Here is a 25346-nt window from a genome sequence, read left to right on the forward strand (position 1 = left end):
CATAATTGAATTTGTTGACTCGGTATCACTAGATGATTCTGATTTAATAGTTCGTTCCTCAACAATCTCTGTTTGAATGATTGGTGGTTCCGGAGGAAAGTTTAATGGTTCAGGATCTATGAACCGTTCCTGAATATTTTCTGGATTCTCAATTGTGAGGTCGGGTTCAAAAAATGGATTATCGGTATTTTGAACTGAAGTACTTGGTCGACTGGATGACGATTCTAAAGAAAAATCAACGGCGGTTATATTTGTTAAACGATGTCTTGATCGAGTTACAGGTGGTGAACGTACAAAAGGTGGTGAACGTCTTGCTCGGTGCATTCACTGAATATCTTATTAGTTTTAAAAAGGAAAGAAAAATTATAATAAGTTATCCAATTAATAGACTTTTCTGATTTTGCCCACGTTTCGAATAGCCAAAAGATGCAGCAGAGGGGCAGGATTCGTTTGGTCTCAATATAATTGAGGACTGTTTGGCTCCAATAACCCGGTCCACGTACAAATCCAACTATTACTACGAACCAGAAAATTTTGATGTCTATCAATTTAACCACTTAAAATAAATTTTCGTAATTTTAAGAAATTTAGATAAGAAGTAGAATAAAAATCTATGTCCTAAAAACTAGAATGGCGAGAAATAAGAAAGACAAAGAGTTCGTCGCAAAAGGTCGAAAAAGAAAAAAATGGTTGAAAAATAAAAGGTGACGGAAAATTAAAAGAAACTTATCAAAACTTAAAAATACTTAACTAATTTAACCTTATTACTACAACTAACTTAAAATTATAATCGCAAATTGAAATTACTAATTGGAATGATAATTGATACATAGTAAAAGGTCTAAAAATATTAAAGCTTACAAGGAAAAACTAAATCCCAAATGAAAATAACTTAAAAAGAAACTAAAACTTAAAAAGGCGTCGCAAAATTCTAAAGCACCTAAATCTTAGTTTAAAGAAAAAGCACTTAAGGAATTCTACGGCAAAGCCTAAAAATCTAGGAGTAAAAATAATTATAGCTAAAACTAAGTTTAAAATTAAATATGAGCTAAAAAATTCAAATATTACGCTACAATGATTAAAAAGGTACAAAATATAAAAATATACAAAAAGTTGTAAAAAGTACAATTTTTATAAAAATATTATTTTATATTATTTATTTTACTAAACTATTAATTTTACAATTTAATAAAAACTTAATTAATACTAAATACATAAATATAAAGTAAAAAGTAAAAATAAAACTAAAATTAATAATAATAATAATATTTAGGTTTTAATAATAATAATAATTAAAAATAACCCGTGATTAGGGTTTTTGTCCGTGTGTCAGAGGGTCTCCGCGAGTCGCGGCGAATAAAGAAGAAAACCCCGCGAGTCGCGGGGTTCAGAATTTGAGCTGACAGGTTTCACTTTTTACGCGTTTTTCTTTATTTTTTTTTTTTTTTTATTTTGTTTTCTGTTTTTTAAATAATTAAAAGATATTAAAATTAAAACTTATATTTTTATAAACTAAAATAAAAATAAAGAAACTTATAAAACTTAAATATTTAACAAAATCCTAAAAATACTAATATTTTTGTTTGTCTTTTTATATTTTTGAATAATTAAAACGTATTTTTACAAAAACGAATTTTAATAAAAGTAGATAAAAATCTTTTTTTTTTTTTTTATATATTAGCGTTGCGCTTCCGGCTTTTAAGATAAGTCCCCGGCAGCGGCGCCAAAAATACTTGATGAAGTGCGAGGTGTATATAAAATAGTTATTATTTTACTAGGAAAAATTATTAAATACGATACAATTTTACACAAGATATTTATTTATTTATAGAATGGATATACTTAAACCTTGCTACAACACTTATAGGCAGTGTACCTAATCGTACAGTAGTGTAGTTTTTAGTAAGTCCGGTTCGTTCCACAGGGAAATCTTTAAACAAAGCTCAACGCTATATTAGTTAACTTTTATAAAAATACAAATATATATATAGGTAATATTATTATTATAAAGGGGGGTTTTTACCGTTTAATGACCGGTTTGTCGATTTTAAAACTTTAGTCGCAGTTAAAACCTAATGTAAAATATAAAATAAATACAAGACTTTAAATTAAAGCGTAAAGTAAATAACGATAATGAAATTGCGAATAATAAAAATGCGATAAAATTAAATTGCGATAATTAAAAAGTACGATAATTAAAAGTGCGATAAAATAAAATAAATAAAAGTGCGATAATTAGAAGTGCAATTAAATATAAAATAAAGGAAATTAAATATGAAATAAAAGAATTATGCTTATTTAAACTTCCGTAATCATGATGTTTGACGTGTTGATTTTAGTTTTATGCCCATGGGTTAATTGTCCTTTGTCCTGGATTATTCAATATGTCCGTCTGGTTTTTGTCCATAACAGTCCATCAGTCATAAATATAAATTGCAAGTGTCCTTGTCAAATTATTATTATACCCGAAGATAAATATTCCAACTAATTGGGGATTCGAATTGTAACAAGGTTTTAATACTTTGTTTAATGAATACACCAGGTTATCGACTGCGTGTAAACCAAGGTTTTACTACTTTGTTAACAATTACACCAATTACCCTTGAATGTAATTTCACCCCTGTTTTAATTATTCTAGTGGCTATTAATCCATTCCCGTGTCCGGTTAAATGAACGATTATTCGTACATATAAATACCCCGCCCATCGTGTCCGATCGAGTGTATATGGTAATTTATAGGGACGCCCAATTGTAAATCTTTATATTAACATTAACAAACTTTCATTTAGTTAAACAAATATAAAGCCCATTAATAGCCCATAGCCTAGTTTCCACAAGTGTCGTTCTTTTGTCCAAACCCCAATTATGGTACAAAGCCCAATTACCCAATTTTAGTAATTAGCCTAACATCATGATTACTTCGTTTTAAATAAGCATAATAATAACTTAGCTACGAGACATTAATATAAAAAGGTTGAACATAACTTACAATGATTAAAAATAGCGTAGCGTTACACGGACAGAATTTCGACTTACACCCTTACAACATTCGCTAACATACCCTTATTATTAGAATTATAATTAAAATTAAAATATAAATTATAAATATAAATATATTTACGTATGAAGAGGAAGAGAAAAAGATGATCAATTCGATCAGAATTCGGTTGGCTTTATAGCCAGACTTGAAATTTGGGGCTCCGCGACTCGCGGCCAAATACCCTTAAAACTCCGCGAGTCGCGGAGAGGTATTTACAGTTTACACCCTTGGAGTTTCCTGCTGCCGACGGTTTTAAATATATATATATAATATATATATAATTAATATAATTAATTATATATTATATTATATTTATATATATAGTTAACTTGTAATTTTTAGTCCGTTGCGTCGAGCGTTAAGAATTGACTCTGGTCCCGGTTCCGGATTTTCGAACGTCCTCGCGTACAATTTAATATCTTGTACTTTGCGTTTTGAATCTTGTACTCTTGTGATTTTGAGACGTTTCTTATCAATAATTGGAACCTTTTTGATTGTCTTTTGTTCTTTTGAGCTTTTTGGTCGTTTGCGTCTTCAATTCGTCGAATCTGTCTTTTGTCTTCACCTTTTATTATTTAAACGAATATCACTTGTAAATAGAACAATTGCAACTAAAAGCTTGTCTTTCTTGAGGAATAATGCTATGAAATATATGTTCGTTTTTAGCATTATCATACATCTTATTAGTAATTTGAAGACACAAAAACAAATAAGAAAATGTTGCTATGCTGTTCTAGCACACGTCGAGAAAGTACAAACTGAAGAAAAGAGCATCAATGATGTTCCCGTTGCAAAAGAATTTCCCGATGTATTTCCGAAAGAATTACCGGGATTACCCCCACATAGATCCGTAGAATTTCAAATAGATCTTGTACCAGGAGCTGCACCAATAGCTCGTGCTCCTTACAGACTCGCACCCAGCGAGATGAAAGAACTGCAAAGCCAATTACAAGAACTTTTAGAGCGTGGTTTCATTCGACCAAGCACATCACTGTGGGGAGCTCCTGTTTTGTTTGTCAAGAAGAAAGATGGTACATTCAGGTTGTGTATCGACTACCGAGAGTTGAACAAACTTACCATCAAGAACCGCTACCCACTACCGAGAATCAACGACTTATTTGATCAACTACAAGGCTCGTCTGTTTATTCGAAGATTGACTTACGTTCCGGGTATCATCAAATGCGGGTGAAAGAAGATGATATTCCAAAGACTGCTTTCAGAACACGTTACGGTCATTACGAGTTTATGGTCATGTCGTTTGGTTTAACTAATGCACCGGCTGTGTTCATGGACCTTATGAACCGAGTGTGTGGACCATACCTTGACAAGTTTGTCATTGTTTTCATTGATGACATACTTATTTACTCAAAGAATGACCAAGAACACGGTGAACATTTGAGAAAGGTGTTAGAAGTATTGAGGAAGGAAGAATTGTACGCTAAGTTTTCAAAGTGTGCATTTTGGTTGAAAGAAGTTCAATTCCTCGGTCACATAGTGAACAAAGAAGGTATTAAGGTGGATCCGGCAAAGATAGAAACTGTTGAAAAGTGAGAAACCCCGAAAACTCCGAAACACATACGCCAGTTTTTAGGACTAGCTGGTTACCACAGAAGGTTCATCCAAGACTTTTCCAGAATAGCAAAACCCTTGACTGCATTAACGCATAAAGGGAAGAAATTTGAATGGAATGATGAACAAGAGAAAGCGTTTCAGTTATTGAAGAAAAAGCTAACTACGGCACCTATATTGTCATTGCCTGAAGGGAATGATGATTTTGTGATTTATTGTGACGCATCAAAGCAAGGTCTCGGTTGTGTATTAATGCAACGAACGAAGGTGATTGCTTATGCGTCTAGACAATTGAAGATTCACGAACAAAATTATACGACGCATGATTTGGAATTAGGCGCGGTTATTTTTGCATTAAAGACTTGGAGGCACTACTTATATGGGGTCAAAAGTATTATATATACCGACCACAAAAGTCTTCAACACATATTTAATCAGAAACAACTGAATATGAGGCAGCGTAGGTGGATTGAATTGTTGAATGATTACGACTTTGAGATTCGTTACCACCCGGGGAAGGCAAATGTGGTAGCCGATGCCTTGAGCAGGAAGGACAGAGAACCCATTCGAGTAAAATCTATGAATATAATGATTCATAATAACCTTACTACTCAAATAAAGGAGGCGTAACAAGGAGTTTTAAAAGAGAGAAATTTAAAGGATGAAATACCCAAAGGATCGGAGAAGCATCTTAATATTCGGGAAGACGGAACCCGGTATAGGGCTGAAAGGATTTGGGTACCAAAATTTGGAGATATGAGAGAAATGGTACTTAGAGAAGCTCATAAAACCAGATACTCAATACATCCTGGAACGGGGAAGATGTACAAGGATCTCAAGAAACATTTTTGGTGGCCGGGTATGAAAGCCGATGTTGCTAAATACGTAGGAGAATGTTTGACGTGTTCTAAGGTCAAAGCTGAGCATCAAAAACCATCAGGTCTACTTCAACAACCCGAAATCCCGAAATGGAAATGGGAAAACATTACCATGGATTTCATCACTAAATTGCCAAGGACTGCAAGTGGTTTTGATACTATTTGGGTAATAGTTGATCGTCTCACCAAATCAGCACACTTCCTGCCAATAAGAGAAGATGATAAGATGGAGAAGTTAGCACGACTGTATTTGAAGGAACTCGTCTCCAGACATGGAATACCAATCTCTATTATCTCTGATAGGTATGGCAGATTTATTTCAAGATTCTGGCAGACATTACAGCAAGCATTAGGAACTCGTCTAGACATGAGTACTGCCTATCATCCACAAACTGATGGGCAGAGCAAAAGGACGATACAAACGCTTGAAGACATGCTACGAGCTTGTGTTATTGATTTCGGAAACAGTTGGGATCGACATCTACCGTTAGCAGAATTTTCCTACAACAACAGCTACCATTCAAGCATTGAGATGGCGCCGTTTGAAGCACTTTATGGTAGAAAGTGCAGGTCTCCGATTTGTTGGAGTGAAGAGGGGGATAGACAGATTACGGGTCCGGAGATAATACAAGAAACTACCGAGAAAATCATCCAAATTCAACAAAGATTGAAAACCGCCCAGAGTCGACAAAAGAGCTACGCGGACAGTAAAAGAAAAGATATAGAGTTTGAAATTGGAGAAATGGTCATGCTTAAGGTTTCACCTTGGAAAGGCGTTGTTCGATTTGGTAAACGAGGGAAACTAAATCCAAGGTACATTGGACCATTCAAGATTATAGATCGTGTCGGACCAGTAGCTTACCAACTGGAGCTACCTCAACAACTCGCAGCTGTACATAACACTTTCCACGTCTCAAATTTGAAGAAATGTTTTGCTAAAGAAGATCTCACTATTCCGTTGGACGAAATCCAAATCAATGAAAAACTTCAATTCATTGAAGAACCCGTCGAAATAATGGATCGTGAGGTTAAGAGACTTAAACAAAACAAGATACCGATTGTTAAGGTTCGATGGAATGCTCGTAGAGGACCCGAGTTCACCTGGGAGCGTGAAGATCAGATGAAGAAGAAATACCCGCATTTATTTCCAGAAGATACGTCAACACCTCCAACTGCTTAAAATTTCGGGACGAAATTTATTTAACGGGTAGGTACTGTAGTGACCCGAACTTTTCCATGTTTATATATATATATATATATATTAAATGAAATTGTTATTTACATGATTAAGTGTTTCCAACATGTTAAGCAATCAAACTTGTTAAGACTTGATTAATTGAAATAGGTTTCATATAGACAATTGACCACCCAAGTTGACCGGTGATTCACGAACGTTAAAACTTGTAAAAACTATACGATGACATATATATGGTTATATATATAGTTAACATGATTTTATTATAAATATGTATCTCATTAGGTATTTTAACAATGAGTTATATACATAAAAATGAAACTATTAATTTAAGAAACTCGAAAACGATATATATAACGATTATCGTTATAACAACGTCTTACTAGGTACATATGAATCATATTAAGATATTGATACACTTATTTAATTATGTTAAATGATAAGTAAATATATTATTAAGTGTATTAACAATGAAATACATATGTAAAAATAAGACTACTAACTTAATGATTTCGAAACGAGACATATATGTAACGATTATCGTTGTAATGACATTTAACTGTATATATATCATACTAAGATATATTATATATCATAATATCATGATAATATAACAATTTAACATCTCATTTGTTATAATAAACAATGGGTTAACAACATTCAACAAGATCGTTAACCTAAAGGTTTCAAAACAACATTTACATGTAACGACTAACGATGACTTAACGACTCAGTTAAAATGAATATACATGTAGTGTTTTAATATGTATTCATACACTTTTGAAAGACTTCAAGACACTTATCAAAATACTTCTACTTAACAAAAATGCTTACAATTACATCCTCGTTCAGTTTCATCAACAATTCTACTCGTATGCACCCGTATTCGTACTCGTACAATACACAGCTTTTAGATGTATGTACTATTGGTATATACACTCCAATGATCAGCTCTTAGCAGCCAATGTGAGTCACCTAACACATGTGGGAACCATCATTTGGCAACTAGCATGAAATATCTCATAAAATTACAAAAATATGAGTAATCATTCATGACTTATTTACATGAAAACAAAATTACATATCCTTTATATCTAATCCGTACACCAACGACCAAAAACACCTGCAAACACTTTCATTCTTCAATTTTCTTCATCTAATTGATCTCTCTCAAGTTCTATCTTCAAGTTCTAAGTGTTCTTCATAAATTCTACAAGTTCTAGTTACATAAAATCAAGAATACTTTCAAGTTTGCTAGCTCACTTCCAATCTTGTAAGGTGATCATCCAACCTCAAGAAATCTTTGTTTCTTACAGTAGGTTATCATTCTAATACAAGGTAATAATCATATTCAAACTTTGGTTCAATTTCTATAACTATAACAATCTTATTTCAAGTGATGATCTTACTTGAACTTGTTTTCGTGTCATGATTCTGCTTCAAGAACTTCGAGCCATCCAAGGATCCGTTGAAGCTAGATCCATTTTTCTCTTTTCCAGTAGGTTTATCCAAGGAACTTAAGGTAGTAATTATGTTCATAACATCATTCGATTCATACATATAAAGCTATCTTATTCGAAGGTTTAAACTTGTAATCACTAGAACATAGTTTAGTTAATTCTAAACTTGTTCGCAAACAAAAGTTAATCCTTCTAACTTGACTTTTAAAATCAACTAAACACATGTTATATATCTATATGATATGCTAACTTAATGATTTAAAACCTGGAAACACGAAAAACACTGTAAAACCGAATTTACGCCGTCGTAGTAACACCGCGGGCTGTTTTGGGTTAGTTAATTAAAAACTATGATAAACTTTGATTTAAAAGTTCTTCTTCTGGGAAAATGATTTTTCTTATGAACATGAAACTATATCCAAAAATCATGGTTAAACTCAAAGTGTAAGTATGTTTTCTAAAATGGTCATCTAGACGTCGTTCTTTCGACTGAAATGACTACCTTTACAAAAACGACTTGTAACTTATATTTCTGACTATAAACCTATACATTTTCTGTTTAGATTCATAAAATAGAGTTCAATATGAAACCATAGCAATTTTATTCACTCAAAACGGATTTAAAATGAAGAAGTTATGGGTAAAACAAGATTGGATAATTTTTCTCATTTTAGCTACGTGAAAATTGGTAACAAATCTATTCCAACCATAACTTAATCAACTTGTATTGTATATTATGTAATCTTGAGATACCATAGACACGTATACAATGTTTCGACCTATCATGTCGACACATCTATATATATATTTCGGAACAACCATAGACACTCTATATGTGAATGTTGGAGTTAGCTATACAGGGTTGAGGTTGATTCCAAAATATATATAGTTTGAGTTGTGATCAATACTGGGATACGTATACACTGGGTCGTGGATTGATTCAAGATAATATTTATCGATTTATTTCTGTACATCTAACTGTGGACAACTAGTTGTAGGTTACTAACGAGGACAGCTGACTTAATAAACTTAAAACATCAAAATATATTAAAAGTGTTGTAAATATATTTTGAACATACTTTGATATATATGTACATATTTGTTATAGGTTCGTGAATCGACCAGTGGCCAAGTCTTACTTCCCGACGAAGTAAAAATCTGTGAAAGTGAGTTATAGTCCCACTTTTAAAATCTAATATTTTGGGATGAGAATACATGCAGGTTTTATAAATGATTTACAAAATAGACACAAGTACGTGAAACTACATTCTATGGTTGAATTATCGAAATTGAATATGCCCCTTTTTATTAAGTCTGGTAATCTAAGAATTAGGGAACAGACACCCTAATTGACGCGAATCCTAAAGATAGATCTATTGGGCCTAACAAACCCCATCTAAAGTACCGGATGCTTTAGTACTTCGAAATTTATATCATATCCGAAGGGTGTCCCGGAATGATGGGGATATTCTTATATATGCATCTTGTTAATGTCGGTTACCAGGTGTTCACCATATGAATGATTTTTATCTCTATGTATGGGATGTGTATTGAAATATGAAATCTTGTGGTCTATTGTTACGATTTGATATATATAGGTTAAACCTATAACTCACCAACATTTTTGTTGACGTTTAAAGCATGTTTATTCTCAGGTGAATACTAAGAGCTTCCGCTGTTGCATACTAAAATAAGGACAAGATTTGGAGTCCATGTTTGTATGATATTGTGTAAAAACTGCATTCAAGAAACTGATTTCGATGTAACATATTTGTATTGTAAACCATTATATAATGGTCGTGTGTAAACAGGATATTTTAGATTATCATTATTTGATAATCTACGCAAAGCTTTTTAAACCTTTATTTATGAAATAAAGGTTATGGTTTGTTTTAAAAATGAATGCAGTCTTTGAAAAACGTCTCATATAGAGGTCAAAACCTCGCAACGAAATCAATTAATATGGAACGTTTTTAATCAATAAGAACGGGACATTTCAGAGTGTGTAATGGTTCGTTCATGTTTGGGATTTGGAATCACAAGGTTTTCAGAAGGTTATGGTGGTAAAATGGGCGACGGGTTCTTAGATTCGCTTTTCACTCCAACCTTATTATGGGTTACAACCATTGGATTTTAGTCTATATTTAGTTTATTGTGCTTGTTTGAAAATAGTTCACTAAGTTCTTTGAAGGTTTACGTACTTGGGTCCTGTTATTTAATAGGGTATATGGCTTAAATGGTGTACAAGTTTGGACCCCAACGTTATATTCTCTTGGCTTACGGATAGTTTACTTTTGGTTTTGGTTTTAACGCGGATAAGGATTGGAGTTCAATTGGTCCGTACACTTTGTAGGGTATTGTGGTTGGTCAGAGATAAGGTGGTGTTCTATGGCTCATATACGTGTAGCTTGTGTAGCTTGTTCAAGATCGTACTCGAGATTGCGGTTGTTAAAGTTAGACGGGCCCAGTTTGTGCATTAAAGGGCTATGTATTGTAATGTAATGCTTTATAAAGCTCCATAATGTTTCTTTGTATTTTATGTTCGTAAGATATGGCTTCTATGCTGATTATGACCCAAATGGGCAGAATTGTTGTAAGTCCAGTTTGGGTCACCTCCTTGTATTCTTCAAATTTTTCACTTTTTGTGAAAAATTGATATATTTCATTCCTTGTTTTTTGCTAAAAAAAAATTGAATAAAAAAATTAAAAATAAATTAACAAAATGTTTCATTTTTAAGTTTGACAATATAATAATAATAATAATAATAATAATAATAATAATAATAATAATAATAATAATAATAATAATAATAATAATAATAATAATGTTAATTAATTTGAACCGATAAAGATCGGGGCTCCGTCACCGTGCCGTCGTTTAATTATATATTTTCCTTCCTTTACCCTTTCAATTTCAACAAAAAAAAAAAAAACACTACAAAATTCAATCGAAATTTGCCACATCGGCGCCACCGCCTGAGTAATTTTCCGACCACCTGAACCTTTTTCATTAATATCAGGTTCGTATTACGTAGGTACACGCGATCAACATTCGGTCGATTAATCTTTCAATCCGTTGAATCCATGTTTGATTATCATATCTATTTTCATTTTTTTGAATTTGTGAAATTAAATTGTAGTTTTGATCGAAGATGAGTGAAAAATTTGAAGGTTTCGAACGCCAATACTGCGACCTTTCTGCCAATCTGTCTAAAAAGTGTACATCAGCTACCTTACTTGATGGAGGTGATTAGCAAGCCCTAATTTTAAATAATTACTACGTTGTATAGATGTATATATGTATGTATATTACTGATTTTAGGATGATGCAATAAATTAATGATATTGTGGAGCCTTTAGCTATATAGAAACATACTAGAACCTTTCTGAATTATGATTTATGATTTAATTTGTATGAATTATAATACGTATTGTCATTCGATTCTGCAATTGGAATTGTTCAGTTTCATAGCTGTTCCAAATCATTAAAGATGCTTACTTGGATGTTCTTTATAAGCACAAAAAAGAATAAAAGTTTAAGGTCACTATAACTATGATTTAGCATAATTCGACGAATTTTGAGGTTATGCATAATGACCTAGATAAGATTATATATGCTATGTTGTTCCTGTCTGTTAGCGAAGCTATGATTTATATTGGGATGGTATTTAAGATCTTTGATCAAGGGTTTGTTTACTTTCCACTTAATGATCTGATTCTGTGCAACTCTTAATTTAGTAAGTAAAATCATTGTTTCTTTGTCACTTAATCTGTCACTTAATCCGAAAATTGGTTTTTTTTAGGAGACATAAGATCATACACCCCATCCCAAACATAGGCAAATGGAAACAGAGGCAAATTCAGAAAAGTAAACAACCCCTCAGACATGTTAGGTTATTTTTTGGCGTCCTTTATAAAAAAACAACTAATGTATAGTTATAAGCACAATGTATCACTTGGAATACAGGACAGTATCCAATGGTTGTTCAATATGTCAACTTGTGCCTCGTGTGTTCGTGACAGATGGCTCTGTGTGTGGGTTGCATGGTCAGGAATATTTTCAAAACATGAACATAATACCACCTTAAGTTAGCTATAAGTCGAACAGTTGGTTGTTCTGGAGAGTATTTTGTACAAAATTTGAAGTTTGAGCGTCTTACATGAAAATGTGTTATTATTGTTTGAACAACTATAGGTAAAATTTAAAGATGTACATGGGAATGGGATTGCTAGAATTTGGTGTCCTCTATGTCATTGTTCTGCCACACCAATACTTGTCCTTTTAGACAATATCTTTTGTAAAACGCACAAATCATGGTGTGAACTGTTGATTTTTGATAGTAAAACTACGTAGGATGATGCTGATCAGTTTGAGGTGATGACTGGTCAATTCAGATGTTAGAATGGTATAATTTAAGTTATTCAAATTTTCTTAGTTGCTTATATTTTGTTTTAGGTCATGGTCTGAATGGTTCAACAATGAATGTTGAACCATTCAGCATCATATGTCATTCAGAGGTAGGAAACAAACGCGATGAATGTTGAATGATTCAGCATTCAGCGCTAAACCATTCAATAAAAAGGTTAACAAACACACCCTTAGTTGTTGGGCTCAATGATGTTTATATGATACTAATCAACATGAATATTAGACTGATGTTTACTACTCATTTCAGAGCAAAAGAAGCAGAAAATTTCAGAAGTGAACGCTGGAATTGATGAAGCTGAGGCTCTGGTATTGTGTTCGTTTATCTTTGTTGTCCCATAGCTCTTCTCATGGATATTCAAATTGTTAATTGTAATCCTAGATTTGTTAATTCAGATACGGAAAATGGACGTTGAAGCGAGAAGCTTGCCACCAAATGTAAAAGCTGTACTTCTTGCCAAATTAAGAGAATACAAATCGGATCTTAATAATTTGAAGAGTGAAATAAAACGAATTGCATCAACCAACTTAAACCAGGCTGCTAGAGATGAATTGTTGGAGTCGGGAATGGCAGATGCGGCTGCGGTATGATTGCTAAGTTGCCTTCATATTTATCTCTTTTAATTTATTTTTTTCTTTTTTTAAAAAAATTTCAATTTATGACCAACAAACGGTGAATGTGACAGGTGTCGGCTGACCAAAGAGGACGATTATTAATGTCAACAGAAAGATTGAACAAGTCAAGTGACAGGGTTAGGGATAGTAGAAGGACCATGTTGGAGACTGAAGAACTCGGGGTTTCACTTCTTCAAAATCTTCACCAACAACGAGAGTCTCTCTTGAATGCACATGGAAATGTATACCAAATTACTTTAATTTATTTTATTTTTTAAAAATGGCTTAATCATAGTTTAAACTTTGTTATTCACCTATTAAAAAAGGTAGAAGGTTTTCTTTGTTCAACACACCCGGGAGGGCGAGTAATCTGATGTACGCAGCCAAGCAGGATTACTCTCTGGTTGTTTCCAGAGATTACTCTGGATGTACGCAGCCCAACAGGATTACTCTCTGCTCGCTGGTTGTTTCCAACCCATCCCTGGCCACCACTAACTATTCATTTGGATTTTGTATATATCAGCTTTATGGAGTTGATGAGAACATAAGCAAGAGTAAAAAGATTATGACCAATATTTCAAGAAGGATGAGTCGAAACAAGTGGATTATTAGCATCATGGTTACCCTACTTATTGTTGCCATCATCTTGGTTTTGTACTTCAAGTTTAAGTAGGTACTTGAAAGATGGCATTGGTTACTTACTCCCTTTGAGTGGTTCTGTTTTCACCAAATGTTTGTGGATTTAAGATGCTTGTTTTATTCTCCAAATATTGATCTCTCTGTGTGTGTTGTATTTTTCATATACTTGAAAATAAGTTGTTTTGAATGTCTGTTTGTCTGTTTTGGAACTGCTGTGGACATTATATTATATTATGTATTATGGGAAGAGAATGCCAAATATTTATTTACTTTTTCTGATTCATAGCTCTGTGACTCGACCTTTACCCTGGTCACAGGATAGTTTGATTATTTTTTGTCACCTCAGGTAACATTATGGTGTGGCAATGTCATGACCAATGAAGTTGCATATATTTGATTAAACAAGGAAAAGGTAAATAATTAAAAAACATTAACTGGTCCTTTCCGGGAACCTAAAAAGAGAGAACATTTTATGTTTGTTTGACATATGACTACTAATGGACTGTTATAAAATACCTAGATTATGTTATAAAATATCTAGATTGGATGTTAATTTTATTATTATTATATTTCTTGCATAGTAATATTTTATACTATAAATAGACATGTATGGTAACCATTTAAGGTGCACCATTTCTCTTGAAATATCAATATCAACATTTCTTCTCTCTTTCTTCTCTCTTTTTTCTCTCTTTGTTCTTATAACCACTAAATGTAGTTATAAGCCTACTGAATTATAACACGTTATCAGCACGAAAAGCTTAGTGTAATTAAAAGATATCTCAAACGATCACGAATCACTAATCAAGGTATGAAATTATTAATAATTTTCAGACTCGAATATATCAAATTTTGGACTACTAACATTTATATTTATGTTATTTAAGTTATATATGGTCGGTTATACCACCTGAATTATATTTCTGTAATCTAACTTTTACTAACTTCACTAACATTTATATTTATGTTATTTAAGTTATATATGGTCGGTTATACCACCTGAATTATATTTTCTGTAATCTAACTCTTATTAACTTCACTAACATTTATATTTATGTTAATAAGACCTCATGATTGTACGCAACACGTCATTTGACAACACGGTACTTTATGTACGCAACACGTCATTTGACAACACGGTACCATGGGTCGAGATTAATTCCGATCAATACGAATACGACGGGGTCTTTATATGTTATCTAACATTTATGATTACTTATGCAATTAATCATTATTTATTTCATGCATACTAATGTTTATTCTTAAATTTATAATTTTAAAAGTTAAAATAAAAAAATAGTTTGTATTTTTATTAAAAGTAAATCTTAAAAGTTAAAATAAGAAAAAGTAGTTTGTACTTTTATTAAAAGTAAATCTTAAAAGTTAAAATACAAAAAGTAGTTTGTATTTTTATTAAAAGTAAATCTTAAAAGTTAAAATAAGAAAAAGTAGTTTGTACTTTTATTAAAAGTAAATCTTAAAAGTTAAAATACAAAAAGTAGTTTGTATTTTTATTAAAAGTAAATCTTAAAAGTTAAAATAAGAAAAAGTAGTTTGTATTTTTATTAAAAGTATATCTTAAAAGTTAAAGTAAGAAAAAAAAATGATGGTAAAATGGAATAGTTTTTTGTCAAAAATGAAGTATTGAAAATGAAGTGGTCTCCTTCTATAACTAAAAAAAATATATACTTTTATCAAATGAATTTTTTTGTGGCCGACAATTTCAAACACGAGTCCGTGTTTAGTTTATCAAGAATATCTCTTGCTTTGGTGAAAGGTCACGATCACGATATCAGGTGTTGTGAAAGAATTAAAAAATTGGTCAAGTGGCCTTTTAAAAACTAGAAAAAAAATTTAAACAAAAAGTTTTTTTTATATATTTATAATTTACGGGTAACGTAAAAAAAAGGAAGTTTTTTTTTTAAAAAAAAAACAAAGAAAGTGTTTAAATGAGTTTTACAGAAAGGGGGAAAGCAAAGTAAAAAAAAAAACTTTTTTCCAAACAAAGGTAAATGAAAGTAGGACTTAATACAAGAAAAAAGTAAACATCTCCTAGACGTGATAAAATCTATCAATGATAAGTATTAGACTTGATGAGCTAAATGTGACAAAAATGTTTCAACATGTCTTATGTTAATTTTCTAAAATAAGTTATTATTATTCCGAGTTTAACACATATACATATGTTAATTAAAAACAACCTTTTTTTTGTTCTTATGTAGTGTTGGGTTGCAATTTTGGTTGTATGCCATAATTCCATCCAGTAGAGTGACAATAGAAAACTTTTGATGATAATCAATAAAAAACTTTTTTCCAAACTTGTCAAATGTTTTGTTAAAAACGTGACCGTTGAAAAAAGGAGGTTGAATAATAAAACTTAAAAAACAATTTTTTTTTTTTAAGAGTGTGCATCAAAATGGCCCGTTTAATAATGGGGAGTAAAAATATAGTCAAATTGTTTCAACGAACAAGGGTTCAATTGGATGTCTCTTAAAAAAAATCCGCGGGTACGGGTGATGGATCCAATGGATCCGCATCCACGACCCGCGGGTGCTATCCCTAATTGTGACAAGTACAAATCAACTAAAAGTCTAAAAAATAAATGCTCTTATAGGGACCAAATGTTCACAATAATTGCCTAAGCTAGATATGAAACAAATAGTTCATAAAAAAAAAAAAAAAGGTCGTTGTGCGTTTTCGGGATGATAGCCGAAATACACTTACAAAAGTAGGTCAGCCGTCAATTCTTTATGGCCATATCAACGTAGATCAATAAAATCATTTATGGTTTTGATAAAAGATTAATTAAAAATTAATTGTTTTTTGGTCTTGGATTCTCGGTAACAAAAGCAAAGGTTGTTTTTGGTTGCCACAACAAACAAGACAGAGGTTGTTGACTTTTGTTGTTAAACATGGCACAAGTGAACAATAACAATAGATTATTGTTTTTAAAAAGAATAATGATGCGTTAATTTTATTGTATAAAATAAAATTAAAGAAAATGGTTTTCATTGATGACTATGAACAAACACAAACAAAGTGTTTGTGGTATTTGGTGATTAAAATATTGACTTAGAGCGAATTATATGACATCTTGAATTCAGGCTTTTGAATTCTTTTCATATTCTATATATACGATGTGCGTAGTATATTATTAATTATTAAATATACACATTATTAAAGTGCTACATAGTGTAAAGTTTCAATTATTTTCACATGCATGTACTATTTATTATAAATATGATTACCAATTACCAATTAATGTCTTACATTATTATATTATTTGAATCTACGGAAGGAAGTAACTGGTACACACATAGTGAAAAGGTAATGTGTCAGTAAATTCATTAATGTAAAAAGTTAAAACCATGTTATGTACTCCACCACTGTTGAACTTCGTAGAGCACGATGAATTGAAGAAGGTTGTAGATTTGAATTACTAGCATAAAATAATGTGCAAGGTACAACGTATAACTATATGGTCAAATTCATTTGAGCCTTCGGAGTCACAAGTATATGATGTATATATATATTACTCAATTAACAAAATAGTAAATCTAAATTAATTCATATGAATAGTAAAACGAAATTAATTAATTTACTATTCACATAAAAAAGCGCATATGATAAAAAGCGCATCGCATATGATAAGCACATATGATAAAAAGCGCATCGCATATGATAAGCGCATATGATAAAAAACGAATATGATGAAAAGCACAACGCATATGATGAAAATCGCATATGATTAAAAGCGCATATGGTGAAAAACACAGCGCATATGATTAAAAGCGTATATGGTGAAAAGGATATATGATAAAAAAAAAACACATATGGTGATTTATAAAAAAAAAAAAAAAAACACATATGGTGATTTATAAAAAAAAAAAAAAAAACACATATGGTGATTAATGGAAAGCACATATGGTGATTAATGAAAAGTATATTGTGAAAAAAAATCACAAATGTTTCTTGAAAGAATTCAAGGTAAGATATATGAACCAATTCATCCATCATGTGAACCATTTTGATATTTCATGGTTCTAATAGACGCATCTAGCGGATGGTCTCATATTTGTATGTTATCAAGCCGTAATATGGCATTTGCAAAGTTTCTTGCACAAATTATTAAATTGAGAACACATTATTCTGATTACACCATTAAAAGGATGAGACTTGATAATGCTGGTGAGTTAACATCTCAAGCATTTAATGATCATTATATATCTACAGGGATTGTTGTTGAATATCCAGTTGCTCATGTGCATACACAAAATTGGTTTAGCTGAATCAATAGATAAACGCTTACAGCTAATAACTAGACAATTGATAATGAGTACAAATCTCTCAATATTTATATGTGGACATGTAAATTTACATGCTGCGACATTAATTCGCATTATACCATGTGAAAGTCGTAAATATTTTCACTTAATACTTGATTTTGGCCAAGAGCCAAATATTTTCTACCTTAAAACATTGGTTGTGCAGTGTATGTTCCAATTGTATCACAACAACACAATAAAATGGTTCTTCAAAGAAAGATGATAATATATTTTGGATATAAAACATATTCAATCATAAGATATATTGAACCCATGATGGGTGATGTTTTTTACAGCACGTTTTGCTGATTATCATTTTAATAAAACATTGTTCCCTAGATTAGGGGGAGAAATAAAAATAAAAAATAAAATGATGCTTCATGATGTGAACATCAATTAAGGTATATTGAACTCGCACAAAAGAATGTGAAACGAAAGTTCAAAAATAATGCATATGCAAGAACTTGCAAATTAATTACTTTATGCATTTACAGATATAAAAAAGTGACTAAATCATATATACCAGCGATAAATGCTCCAGCTCGAACTGAAATTCCAAAAGCTGGCAATAATGTCACTGTTGAGTCTTTGCCACGCATCAAACGTGGAAGATCAATTGGTTCCGAAGATAAAAATCCTCGAAAAAGAAAATCAGCTGATAATGAGGTAAGAGAAAGTGTTCAAGAAGAACCACAAATCAATATTCCTTCTGCAGAGGATATTGATAAATGTAAATACTAAAATTGCGATAAATTATGCAATATTATGGAACCGAAATGAAACTAAAATCTCTATGAGATATTTTCATATAATGTTACAATGACATCATGAATAAAGATGATGATCTGGAACTAAAATCTGTCATTGAATATACAAAATGGACATGATTGAGCTCAATGGAAAGGAGCAATAAGAGCTGAATTAGAATCGCTCGATAAAAGAAAAGTTTTCGGATCAATCGTTATCACTTTTAAAGATGTGAAACGTATGGGATACAAATGAATTTTTATCCGAAAAGAAATGTGCAAATGAAGTTACAAGGCAAAACTAGACTTGTAACTCAATATTTCCCACAAAGACCAGAAATGAATTAGGAGGAAAAATTATCCTCCTGTAATGGATACAATTACTTATTAGATACTTAATCAACCTGGTAGTTATTTAAATGCATCTCATGAATGTTGTTACTACTTATCTGTATGGATCACTTAATAGTGATATATATATGAATATACCTAAAGGGTTAAGGTATCATAAGCATCTAATGTAAAACCCAAGGGAATATATTCCATTAAATCACAAAGATTTCTAAGTGGGTTTATACAAACGGGACGTATGTGGTATAACCGATTAAATGACTACTTGATAAAAAAAAAGGTATAAATATAAACTTATTTTGCACGTATGTTTTATAAAAATAATGTTCGGATATGAGATCGTAGTTGTTTATGTCAATGTTCTTAACATCATATGAACAAATAAAGAGATCTATGAAATCATTCAACTTCTAAAGAATTATTTTGAAATAAAAGATCATGAAAATCTTAACAGATCGGAAGTTCCATATTTTAGTGCAATTGAGGTTCTTATGTATCTTATAGATTGTACAAGACCTGACATTTCTCTTGCAGTTAATTTGTTGGCAAGATTCAGCTCAAATGACAATGGAGCGGGATCAAACACATATTTTGATACCCTTGAGAAACTGCTGATTTAAAATTATTTTATTATAACGTTTCAAAACAAGATTTAGTTGATTATATATATGCAGGTCATTCATCAAATCCTCATAAAGATAAATCTCAAACTCGATATGTATTCCTAAATGGAGATACCACAAAATCATGGCGTTCTTAAAACAAACACTTGTTGCAACATCATCATCAAATCATGACGAAGTGATTGCATTATATGAAACTACTCGAAAATGTGTTTGGTTGAGATCAATGACACAAATCATTATTGATTCTTGTGGACTAGAACGCTATAAAAGACTAACAACTATCTTCACCAACAACTATATATGAAGATAATGCAGCTTGCATAATACAAATGAAAGAAGAGTATCAAAAGTGACTGAACAAAATATAAATACTGACGAGGCGCCAAAGCCATAGACGGTCTTAACGGTCATAAGTTTGATGGAAAAGAATGGTATGTTGGTAAGGCTCAGAAAAGACTACAAAGGAATAGGAATTGAAACAAGGGTTTGAGCAAACCATGAAGGAGACTGTAGACAAATCACAAGGGCTAAACTTGTACATAAAAGATTTAGATGATACAGTTTCAGATGAAAACCTCAGATTCTTCTCATATACTCAAGATCTCGTAAAAGACAACCAGATTAAAATGAGATACGTTCAATCAACAACTCTGCTGATCTTTATACCAAAGCACTGCCAACTGCTATTTTCAGAACACACGTTCATAATATTGGCATGAGACATGTTCAGAAGATGTAACAACTCAGGCGTTGCCTATTTGAGGGGGAGTCAACTCTATGCTGCACTCTTTTTCCCTTAGCTAAAGTTTTATCCCAATGAGTTTTCTTTAGCAAGGTTTTTAACGAGGCAGTAATAGTTATTCTCTAATAAAATTGTCATCCAAGGGGGAGTGTTATAAAATATCTAGATTGTGTTATAAAATATCTAGATTGGATGTTAATTTTATTATTATTATATTTCTTGCATAGTAATATTTTATACTATAAATAAACATGTATGGTAACCATTTAAGGTGCACCATTTCTCTTGAAATATCAATATCAACATTTCTTCTCTCTTTCTTCTCTCTTTTTTCTCTCTTTGTTCTTATAACCACTAAAGGTAGTTATAAGCCTACTGAATTATAACATGGACAAATTATAAATCTAAATTTTGAAGATCAATTTTGTCTTATTGCACTAGTCGCATCGCTTCATGTTTATATAGGTGAAGAATAACCATTTGAACATCGGGGATGTAGCTCAAATGGTAGAGCGCTCGCTTTGCATGCGAGAGGCACGGGGTTCGATCCCCCGCATCTCCACTAAATAATTTTTTTCTTTTCTAAAATTTTTTATGTTTTTTGTCCCAGCAATGCAATCTCTAAAACCGGTATTGTTGAGCATCATCAAATCTTGTACTCCGTATTATATTTTTCATATTTAATGACACGTTTTTTTGTTTTACAGAAAATTTTTATGTTTTTTGGCCCAGCAATGCAATCTCTAAAACCAGTATTGTTGAGTATCAAATCTGTATTATTTTTTCAAGTTTAATGAAATAAAAGATGAATAACGTAGCTAAATGGTGGTTAAACTATATTTAAATTATGTATATTTCATGAACCTTTTTAAACAAAAGAATCAATCCTTGCATGCCTCTACAAACTTAGTTTCTCTTATAGTTACAATTTTTTGTACTCATACACTTGCACTATCATTATGATGTTTGAAGGGCAATCGTTCAATTGGCATGCATCTGTCCAGTGAGTAACCTAAACGAGCAACATCTTTGTTAGTAGATCATCTTGATCCGCTAACTCACATGCCAATGGATGATCATATGTAGCAAGTTTATGCCGTTCCAAAAAAGTATATTGATGTTTATCAGTTTATAACATCCAAAGAAAGTAAATCTGAATGTTTCAATAAACCACTTTGATTCAATGATAGTCATCATTAACCGTTTATGTATCAAACAACAATATATTAAAATCGTGTATATTGGTACAGGACAAACATTATATCAATTAGCACACATAGATAAAAATAAAAGTCATGCATATTGTTACAACAAAACTCAACTCGTGTGTAATGTTGTTCTAAGCAGAAAAGGGTATCCGAAGTGCCATTCTCTGAGCCAGCCAAGGCCTTTCTGGGTTTGGGTCAATAAAGGCATGCACCAAGAACTGTTCGGCTTCGTCCTCCATCAGCTCTCTTGCCCATGTTACCCGTTTATCTGGACAACTCCCTGGCCCGTAGCATCTGCAATGTAGAATGACAGAAAATGAGTTTTCATCAGAAGTGGTAATATCGACCCATTTGTGTATGAACGGGTCCCTTCTAGCTATTTTCTTTGTATTCAGCATGTATAAAGTAACCCAAAGTGAATATTTAATGCACTAAACCCTCCTAAATCATCATTTGATTCAATAAATTAAAATTATTATTGAAATATACTACAAACGTGACGTGGTTTGTACTACAAACCACGTCACGTTTTGTTGCACGTGGTACGACACCCTAAATGCTTGTTTTGTTTGTGGTGTACAAGATATCTCCCCGATTGAAATAAATCCTTTGTAATCATTATTTGACCTGCAACCCAACCCAACCATATTGCCACCTCTAGCTAACATTTATATATACCTGTACTCGTAAAAGCAAGCACTTCTTTCATTTTCGATCTTGCCCCAATTATTCCAACCATGGTGCTTAATACATGAATCCATGTATGTGTATGCAAAAACCACTCTCCCAAAAGGTCCCCATGGCCGCCCAAGATAAGCATATGGTGTACCTCCATTGCCTGTTATGACACATCTGCATTGATACCAATACGAATACTATTTACTTGACAAAAAAAAAAAAAAAAAAAGAACTTAACCTTGTATTTGCATATCAAAAGTTTCAGGGAAAATTCAAATCATGGTAACTAGAAAATACCCATTAATTGACATAGAATATTATCCAATAAAAAGAGTAATCGAATGCAAACCTTAAGAACACGTAACCAGTTGTCTCTTGACAAGTTTTTCTACTTTGCGCCGTTATATAGCCAGCCGATTTGCAGTGAATATGACAATGTTCTAGCAACGCCGTACTATTCCCAAAAATGAAGTCTACACTTCCCTCTATGTAACAGTCTTTCAAATATTGCTTCCCATAGTGTAAATACAAAGTGTCCTAGAAAACAATTAAAAAGCAATCACTTTTAACAACTTACATAATCACTATCAATTAGTACAAAACACAACTCTTACCTGCCACCCAAGAAACCTACAATTATAAAAAGCACATCGATCCGCCGTTACTCTGATAGCTACCGCCTGTCCAGAACCCTAATTGAAAAGTTACATCACTCTCAATATTCAGTTATAAGTTGCTTAATCCAAATCAATTTAATTAGATTAAATTAATCTAAATTAAATACCTCAGGAGAAGAATTCTCAAATGTGATATTTTCACTGATGAAATCTTCCCCCTCAACAATAGCAGTCCCACACCCAAACGTTCCTGATCCGATCACTCGTTGTGCCTGTATCATACATCAAACCTCAAAATTGGTTATACAATAAGATATAATTGAACTAGTCTTTTTAAAACCCTAAATCAATTGTGTTATACAGACATGTTACTTCAAGGTTAGGATTTAGATACAGAGTAACTAGAGTTAGGGTTTAAGAAACAGAAAGTGACCTGATGATGATCAATTTTAGTAGCAGTGTTGTTCCAAGTAATAACAGTGATCTCAGGGCTAATTCCGGCAAGTGTAATTAAGTTTTTAGTTTTGGGGATATAAATAGGTTGCTTGTATATCCCCGGAGATATACGAATTACAGTCCGGCAAGTGTTGCCGAGTGGTACGTCGTCGATTGCTTCTTGTACGGTCTGGTAGTTGCCGCCGCCGCCCTGCGCCACCGTCAATACTCTTGCCATAGTTTTCACACTCTCTTGTTGGCATCAGTTTTTAAACCAGGTCGGTCGAAATATATAACTACTAGTACTATTACGAAGAGTCAAACACTGACTTTTGAGTTTATAACTGCAAGTGCAAATATGAGCTCACAAACAAAAGTTATCACAAACAATCGTTAGCAAATAGATTGATTGTGTTTCTAGCGAATGCTTTAACTTTTAGGATGGAATAAATCAAACCGACTCACTCATATATGAATTAGATCGATGTCTTGAGTTGTTTATTCGACTTGTAGAGTTTTGGTACGTTTCAAGATGTGTTACTAGCGCCTAGGTCTTGTAAACTATCAACTTCCAAAAGAATCAACTCGAAATGGCCTATTTATACATTGTCATCTCACTTTCGTGCGAATGTCAGACTTTAATGCGGAGAGTCTCAGTCATTCGTGCGAAAATCTTCTTGTTCGTGCAGAATTCTCCGACTTTCGTGCTGAAGTCTCAGACTTTCGCGCGGAAGTTTTTGACAGCAAACTTTTAATCTTCACCTTGAAAAGCTTTGGCTTGATATGAACTAGGGACTTATATGCACCAACAATAAGAACGATAGAATAGTGTTCATAACTTCATATCGAACTCCTTCAGAGCTCGTTAATGAAATTTGTAACCGTTTTAGTCATGGGCGTTTAGACTTTCAAATTAAATAAATAAAAGTTTGTTCGAAGACGCTATAACTAAAACTATGATAGTTCCTTAATCTTGCAATTTCAATCGAAAGCTCACCATTTTTTTTTTATCTATCGTACATAGAATTAGAATTCAAGTAAAATAAGTATCGAATGTTTATGAAATCTAACCTGAATAATAATATATGTGTATTCGTAAAAATTTTGAGAAACTTTATCATATAGCATATGTAATGATCCCACGTCGGCTAGGTGTAAATCTAGTTGGTGTTTTATAAGAGTCTAGGTGTCCCTTTATCCTTTAAGTTAGATTTAAGTTAGATTTTGGGAGTGAGGCTTGTGATTTATGGCTTGGTTATAAACCTAGTATAGTAATAGTATGTGATAAGTCATTTAACAGTATGGTTATCTCGTGTTCCTCAGCGCCACTGTGTTAAACCTTTAGTTTAGACTTTAGACTTTGCTTGCTAATACACTAAAGTCGTTTTAAAGCATCATCTATTGTGATAAGTTGCAATGCACAGAGGCGGAGCCAGGATTGAAAAATAAGGGTGACTTACTCGATAATTCTAATTTGATATTAAGTGTAAATGTATATACACACATCAGTAAGAAGTGTTGCTCCATATTTATAATTTAATTAGTAATTAGTAATAACATGGCTAGAATTTAAAAATTAAAAAATGACAAATAAAAAAAAGAATAGAAATAGAAATACAAAAATAATATAGGTATAGGTATTTCAATTACAATAAAACTTGAATAAATAGAGGATTGAGTATGCAAAACAAATTAAAATAGAAAATTTAGTTTGGACTGGGAGTGTAGATAGATGAGAAAGATGAAAATATTAAGTAGTTGAGTTTCACTATTTCAATATTCACTTTCAATATAC

At 32.1% G+C, this 25346-nt stretch overlaps 2 protein-coding genes and 1 non-coding gene across 4 annotated transcripts; 2 read left to right on the forward strand and 1 right to left on the reverse strand.

Moving 5' to 3' along the window:
- The first annotated feature begins 11048 nt into the window (after positions 1 to 11048).
- Positions 11049 to 14073, forward strand: LOC139857473 (vesicle transport v-SNARE 13-like). 2 transcript variants are annotated; one of them, XM_071846236.1, is made up of 6 exons: positions 11049 to 11163; positions 11284 to 11389; positions 12820 to 12878; positions 12966 to 13154; positions 13256 to 13426; positions 13708 to 14073. In XM_071846236.1, the coding sequence occupies exons 2-6, from the start codon at positions 11296 to 11298 to the stop codon at positions 13855 to 13857; spliced, it is 663 nt and encodes a 220-aa protein (XP_071702337.1). In that variant the 5' UTR covers positions 11049 to 11163; positions 11284 to 11295; the 3' UTR covers positions 13858 to 14073. The 2 variants fall into 2 exon arrangements, with proteins under 2 accessions (XP_071702337.1, XP_071702338.1); XM_071846237.1 differs by having other exon boundaries at positions 11067 to 11178.
- Positions 14074 to 21102: 7029 nt separating this feature from the next.
- On the forward strand, positions 21103 to 21175 carry TRNAA-UGC (transfer RNA alanine (anticodon UGC)). The gene has a single exon. It is a non-coding gene; the product is annotated as a tRNA-Ala (tRNA).
- Positions 21176 to 21765: 590 nt separating this feature from the next.
- On the reverse strand, positions 21766 to 23827 carry LOC139857963 (pectinesterase 31). Its single transcript, XM_071846812.1, has 6 exons — positions 23550 to 23827; positions 23284 to 23388; positions 23114 to 23191; positions 22849 to 23036; positions 22500 to 22673; positions 21766 to 22115 (listed from the first exon to the last, which is right to left on the reverse strand). Exons 1-6 carry the CDS (start codon positions 23787 to 23789, stop codon positions 21953 to 21955), a joined length of 948 nt encoding a protein of 315 aa, XP_071702913.1. The 5' UTR covers positions 23790 to 23827; the 3' UTR covers positions 21766 to 21952.
- Positions 23828 to 25346: the final 1519 nt, after the last annotated feature.

Source organism: Rutidosis leptorrhynchoides, chromosome 7 (assembly GCF_046630445.1).
Source record: "Rutidosis leptorrhynchoides isolate AG116_Rl617_1_P2 chromosome 7, CSIRO_AGI_Rlap_v1, whole genome shotgun sequence".
Taxonomy (NCBI): Eukaryota; Viridiplantae; Streptophyta; class Magnoliopsida; order Asterales; family Asteraceae; genus Rutidosis; species Rutidosis leptorrhynchoides.

Bases quoted from the DNA above. Each gene is read 5' to 3' on its own strand.
- LOC139857473 (XM_071846236.1), top strand. From the start codon at position 11,296: ATGAGTGAAAAATTTGAAGGTTTCGAACGCCAATACTGCGACCTTTCT. The intron at 11,390-12,819 runs GTGATTAGCAAG...TACTCATTTCAG, and splicing joins AGCTACCTTACTTGATGGAG to AGCAAAAGAAGCAGAAAATT. The intron at 13,427-13,707 runs GTATACCAAATT...TGTATATATCAG, and splicing joins TCTTGAATGCACATGGAAAT to CTTTATGGAGTTGATGAGAA.
- LOC139857963 (XM_071846812.1), bottom strand. From the start codon at position 23,789: ATGGCAAGAGTATTGACGGTGGCGCAGGGCGGCGGCGGCAACTACCAG. The intron at 23,389-23,549 runs GTCACTTTCTGT...TGTATGATACAG, and splicing joins CTAAAATTGATCATCATCAG to GCACAACGAGTGATCGGATC. The intron at 23,192-23,283 runs GTATTTAATTTA...CTTTTCAATTAG, and splicing joins TTGAGAATTCTTCTCCTGAG to GGTTCTGGACAGGCGGTAGC.